This window comes from Scardinius erythrophthalmus (genome assembly GCF_964197995.2).
Source record: "Scardinius erythrophthalmus genome assembly, chromosome: 2".
Taxonomy (NCBI): domain Eukaryota; kingdom Metazoa; phylum Chordata; class Actinopteri; order Cypriniformes; family Leuciscidae; genus Scardinius; species Scardinius erythrophthalmus.
Genome location: NC_138222.1, coordinates 39,709,182 through 39,715,751, shown reverse-complemented (window position 1 = coordinate 39,715,751; position 6,570 = coordinate 39,709,182). Strand labels below are relative to the sequence as shown.

At 40.7% G+C, this 6,570-nt stretch overlaps 1 protein-coding gene across 1 annotated transcript; it reads right to left on the bottom strand.

Annotated features, from left to right (window-relative positions):
* Nucleotides 1-2,284: 2,284 nt before the first annotated feature.
* On the bottom strand, nucleotides 2,285-5,825 carry irx5a (iroquois homeobox 5a). The gene is made up of 3 exons (XM_081352777.1): nucleotides 5,182-5,825; nucleotides 3,788-4,193; nucleotides 2,285-3,276 (listed from the first exon to the last, which is right to left on the bottom strand). The coding sequence occupies exons 1-3, from the start codon at nucleotides 5,422-5,424 to the stop codon at nucleotides 2,585-2,587; spliced, it is 1,341 nt and encodes a 446-aa protein (XP_081208903.1). The 5' UTR covers nucleotides 5,425-5,825; the 3' UTR covers nucleotides 2,285-2,584.
* Between the last annotated feature and the right edge of the window lie 745 nt (nucleotides 5,826-6,570).

Sequence of the window (6,570 nt, the reverse complement as noted above, 5' to 3'; positions counted from 1 at the left end):
ATATAGTCTAAATGACGCCAGTACTTAAAATGTAGGCTACATAGGATATATGCGATTGCAATATATAGCCTATAGCTATATAGCTTAAAACTATAATGATACAAATAATAAAATCCCATGCGTCTTTCTTTATCATCATATACAACCAACACAGCAAATTAAACTAAACAATCACTGATCTAAGTCACTTGAGTTATCTTTGACAATTCCAGAGTTAAATATAGATTGTTTTTGCATTATAACCACTTACAGTAATTTTTTGTTAGTTTAAGTTCACACGACCTTTATAGAATACATTAGGAATCTTTAGTGTGTTCAAACGGCTTTCTCTGTTGTGGCGTTGAAATCAGCTTTCACACAATCCCCGTACGGTTTGAAATATCCAATTGATTTTCATCAAGCGTAAAATGGGATCGTAAATTATTATCGATATTTCAATATTTAAGCCTGGCATGTCATTAGAAAAGAGGATATTTTGTAATAAAAAAAAAAAAGAAAAAAAAAAGACAATTCAGACGAATGAATGTTGATTATATTAATTCGGGAGGAAAAATGTGACCATCTGTCTTCGAGAATATAAATTGCTGCTTTTTAAACTTCTAGGGCTTCATGGACAGACGGGGCATTGCATCGAATGCTTCAACTCCTAGAGGGATCAGCAAAGAAAAACATAATTATGCTATTTAGCCGGCTGATGTGGTGCAGTGGCAGCTCCATCCCACTCCGAGAGATTAAATATAGCTGCCCCCCTCACCCGCTCTGCTGCCGGGGAAGGACATTAGAGCCAGGGGAATTAAATGAAACCCAGGGGACTTTTCAACTGGAGTGCACAAAGTAAACTATAGAGATTAATGACACGACCTCCGACTGAATCAAGTCGCTTCCCGTCCTCACGTCTATCACTACTACTATTATTATTATTATTATTATTATTATTATTATTATTATTATTATTATTATACATTTCAGATTATAATTCAAGGCATGCTGGAAATATCAGTGCTGTAGAGGATGTGGTTAAAAATAATAATATCCGTGTTTATTTTAAATAGGCCATACTTCGTTATTGAATGTCAATTATATTAATTGTATTAACATTTTATAATAATCATAAAATTTAATGGTTATGTATATGTATATAATGTATATTGTTATATACATAAAATGTATATTATGTATATAATAATTTGTGATTATGTTCCAGTTAATTGTATAATTTGCTAAAATGTTCAGCAAAGGTCGGTTATAAATTAGATTTGTTATTTTGTAGTTTGGAGACTGAACATGCTTTAAAAAGTGTAACTCAAACAACTGAAGTATTTATTTATCTGTATTCTTAATTGTAATCTCTGCGTATGATTTTTTAAGTTGTTTTTTAATTATAATTATTATTATATATTTTTTTTTTTGGCTAATACATGTCAGCATAATCTGTTACTCTCATTTACACCCGGTTATATGTGCCTCTTGAAGAAGGTTCGCTCTCTGCTCTCTGTCTCCTAAAGAGTCAGGCCTCGAAATTAAGAGCAAGTGTGACACCTACCTGCGGGTGATGGTAGAGGTGCAGGGCAGTACTAGGGACAGGCCATGCCAGGGGGACATTTGCTTGTCACGGCACCTTGGCTACACTCTTGAAAGCCATCAGCGTCTATAATCCAAAGCACTATTAAGCCTATCCTACCATTTAATGATATAACAGAGCAGTATGCTCCCAGACCCACTCCGCATCGCCGCGCGCCTCTAACCACTTTGCCACGCCTAGGAAATAGTAATGAGGTCTAAATTTGGCATAAAATCGAACTCATTACTGGAGTTCGCCACCTGATTGCTTTGCATATAACACGACGCGGTTGGAATGTAATTGGGTTAAATGACTGCTCGACACTTCTGCCGGTGTTGTCATATCAATATTCATCCGTCGAGCAATCTCTCTGTTTGCAAAAGAGAGATGAGCATTGCCCTGACCGAAGGCTATCGAGAAAAAAAAAAAAAAAAAAAACTTCCTTAAAAACTTAACAGCATCGAACCGACAAAAAAAGCATCGTCTTCCTGATTCAGTTTCAATATGTGCCGCCCCTGCTTGTTAGTAGAGGTAAATCAGAATATATAGGCTGCCTGATAATTCCAAGTAGCCTATTATCACGCTGCTGTTCAGAAATAATAATTGTCCTTGTCATGATGTAATTTATCTTCATAAATAATATCGCTTTAAATTGTGCAGCTATCAAATTCTCATTCACACGCGTGCAAATTCCCAAATCAGGCGCTGCACACATTTTCTTTTCCATAATTTACTTCAAAGATAGTGTATTGTCCATTTTAAATACAAAATGCTACATTAAATATACATATTAGTCTTTAATACAAATAGACTCAGGCGGCTGCAGCGTTTAAGACAATTCTTAGAAGTTACATCCTCTTGATTAACAATTCAGAAACTAAGATTTTGAGGATAAGCATTTACTCAGAAAATAATTGTCCTCGGATTTTTTTTTTCTTAATCAGAATGCGTCTTCTTTTGCTTCTTCATTAAGCAACCACAAATAATAAATAAATGTCCGTGTGATTGGCGATGAATCCGGTATTAAATGTTTGACATACCTTTCTTTAGCTCATAAGGTGAGTCTTTACAAAGATCTACCTGTGTTTGGCTTCTTACTTTGCTCTCTCTTACCAGAGCCTCGGCTCTGTTTAAAACAGTCTGGCTTAATCCATTGAAATGTGCCGTTGAGCTGGTGTTGGTGCCGTGGCTGCTGTGGAGGTGTCCGAAAGTGCTATAGTTCGTGTAACCCGGGTAAAAAGGGGACGTGTAGTAAATAGGCCGAGAAAGGACAGTGTTATTAGGGAGAGGGCACTGGGGGGAGGAACGGCTCGGGGAGGCCGCGCTGGCTATGACTGTGCTTTGACCCAGTCCCGCGGCCTGTGGAGCCTCACTGCTCCCTTTGCACCTGTCCGAAGACGTGGCGATCTCGGCCAGAGACCAGAGTTTGGGTTTGGGCGCCGAAGGGGGAGAATGAATAACAGACGTTACGTTGCTGTTCACCGTGCTCGCGGCGTGGCCCGGTTCTGTGGGCTTTTCTTGCGTAATGAGATCACTCCCTCTCTGTAGGACGGGGGGAGAGGAGGTGGTGGGTTTCGCTTGCTCTGCGAGCAAATCCGTCCGCTCCTCTGTGTCTTTTAATTCCGAGTCTGTCAAAGGTGGATCAAGATCTTTAGCATGAGTCTCGTCTTTAAATCTGTCGCATGGTATCTCCCCTGGGTTGACGAGTTTATGATCTGAAAGCAAAAAAAAAAAAAAAAAAAAAAAAGATTTGATTAAGCAAGACTGGTCGAAATTAACTTTTTTTTTTTTTTTGAATATGAGACAAATATCACATCGTTATTTTAAACTGTTGTATAGTTTTACTGTAAAACACTATCTCATTCAATTCATGTACCCATTTCTGTGCAAAGTTGTTTAATATTTGACATTCATATGATAATAATAATAATACTTATTATTATTACAATTAATATTATTATAAATAGGCTGTTGTTATTATAGCTATAAATGAGATGCCGTGCGCCAGCTGTGCCCTTATTATGCAGCTCAAGATAAATGATGTGCAAAACACCATACGTCACCAGCAATTCTCAGTCCATAAGAAGTCAAATTAGAGGAGTTCAAGGTGATTATTATTTAAAGCAATTCTCCCATTATAAATAATATACCACCATTAACCAGCAATCAATTTTGCGCCCGGAGTGGAAACGACTGCGATGAAAAATTGATGATTTTTCCACAGACCTGCCTCTGTGTCTGTGGAGTCTCCCTTGTCCGTGGGCTTGTTTGGCTCGTCGTCGTCGTTTTTCTCTAGATCAATGTTTTCGTCCTCTTCCTCGTCCTCGCTCCGGTTCCGTGGGGTCCAGGTCATCTTGTTCTCCTTCTTTAGCCTCCGCCTGGCGTTGGCGAACCAGGTGGACACTTGAGTGAGGGTCATCTTAGTGATGATGGCCAGCATGATCTTCTCGCCTTTGGTGGGGTACGGGTTTTTCCGGTGCTCGCTAAGCCAAGCTTTCAAAGTGGCTGTGGCGTCCCGGGTAGCATTCTTGCGGTAAGCTGGGTCTCCATACGGGTACGAGCCTAAGGGAGCAGCGTAAGGATGATACCCTATAGATCCGGCCATGCCTGTCGTGTGGTCATACGGGGAGCTCTGAAAAGAGCCAAATCAATTGTTTTATTAGCAAAATATCACTTTATGGACACCTGCGCACAATGAAGGATCGGTTACAGATCACTAACGCAAACACACACACATGCATGCCACAAACACACTTTAAATCTAATTAATCAAAATGGTAAAGTGCAAGGCCGCAGGGCCACGTATTCTCTATTTTTCTTTAGTAGCCTCATTCCCTCCAGAAGGAATGATTGTGAAATGCAATTTCACAACGTTCTCTCAAAAATCCCTTCTCTTTGTTAACGATCATAAATCGTTATTCGACAGCGATACTTACTTTTGACAATGTTTATTTTCAGATTAGCCAGCTAATTAGAAGTTGCAGCGTTATGTTGGGTCATCTGACATTGTTGTGCACGCATTGACCAGCGCTGACCTATGTGCACGCAATTCACATTTAAATAGCCGGTAGAACATGTGTCCTTTTAAGTAGCCTATTTGACTAAATACACGGTTAAGACAAGTGGGGAGCAACTGATCATTTATTCCCTTTGAAACCAATAATGTTGTTTGGCTGCTGCCCACAGAACCGATGAAATCGTGTTGTCACAAATGAACACAATATAATAATAATAATAATAATAATAATAAAATTATAAATAAAAAAAATAGCCTACGTGAAATTATGCATGTATGTTTTTCTGTTTGCATTGAATTCGGAATTAACTGCTTCATTTACTGTGTAGAAAAAATATCAGTCTATGTGTTGTAATGTTTATTTAAGAACAATTTCTGGTGTTTTTAAAATGTTGTCCTGTATTATGTATTATTTAAAGTGTCATGAAACCTAACCAAATTCCGCGAATGCATATTTGATAGTTAAAACCGCAAATCTTGCGCAAATGATTACACTGTGTCTCGTTCTTGCAACAGAATACGCATTACAACGAAGCATAACAATGTATCCACCCAACTTCCAAAAGTAGAAAAATACACAGGACCGTGAATAAAGCGCACTCACCACATAAGAAGTGAAAGTGGCGGCGGCGGCCGCATCAGCACTGTACGGGAGGTGGGAATTGTAGCCTGGCGAGGCGCTGGTGAACGCTGTAGATCCGGCATAGGGAGCGAAGGCTGAGCCAGAGGAAGATCTCCCTAGCTCATCTGTCCGGGGTCCCGATATCACGCTTGTACTGTAGGCAGGACAGGAATAGAGTGCCAAAGAGGCGGATGGCTGATACAAGTAGCCCTGAGGGTACGCCATGGTGAAGATCCAAATATAAGCTTCTCACTTGAGTTCTTCTCCCTCAAACTCTCACGCGCTCTCCGCGCTCGCTCATAGAGTTCCGAGTAAACAGACCTCCGTCCCGTCCTCCTCACGTTGATAGCAGTGATGGGAATTAAAGAGGACGACGAATGCATAGACTTCACACTCGTTAATCAGTCGTTGTCAGACTCACACGCGGATTTTCGAGGAGCTCTCTCACCCTCTGCGCGCGCTGTGACTCTCATGCCGAGCGCGCGGGACAAGTTTTTTTTTGCTCTCGGATGGGGCTTTGCTTCGGAGAGTGTCCTGCCAGGATGCTAAGTTGGAAATTGAGGATTCTGACGCCTACTATGTGCCTCTCGCTCCTCCTCTCGGGGTGTAGTCATCGAAGGAAAGGCAAGCTGGAGCTGGGTTACAGCAGCCCAACTTGAATCGATTCTCTCTCTCTCTCTCTCTCTCTCTCTCTCTCTCTCTCTCTCTCTCTCTCTCTCTCTCTCTCTCTCTCTCTCTACATTCGTACCCTGGCACTCACTAACAATCTCCCCCGCTATCCCCATATTTTTGTCTCTAACAAGCCTCATTGCCTTAGACTGAACAGCTACAGCCCCTGGATGGCGGTCTCATGCGAGCCAGCCTACATCAACTTCAACTTTCCTCATTTTCTAAATACACGAAGCCTTCATTTTCACACATGATTAATAACAAATGGACTGTTACCTTTCTGGGACGGCTTGCTAAATACGACGGGAGACGCTACAAGTACTGTTTGCAGTTCTTTATCGTCCTTGGTTTTGTGTGTTCTCGGCGCTCATTTTAAGCTTGTAGAGTTATTATTATATATTTTTTTTTTCAAGAATACGCAACAGTCGGTGATCCATCGTGCCTTAAGTCAGCTGGACACGGACCTGCATTTGGGGGAGATTGTCTGTTATTACCTCATTGTATACATTTACCGCTTGAAAAAAAATGTGCACACATCGTTTTCGCAAAGCTATTTTACAGAAACAATGCGGCGAAAGTGAGTGCGCGCTTATCAAATCTCAGTGAGAAAGTGAAGAAGTAACTTTTGACAGGTGTTAACTGATTTGTCCGCTAGACAGTTTTCGCCTTAGATCCCGGAACAAACCAGATCTTCTTCTCCTT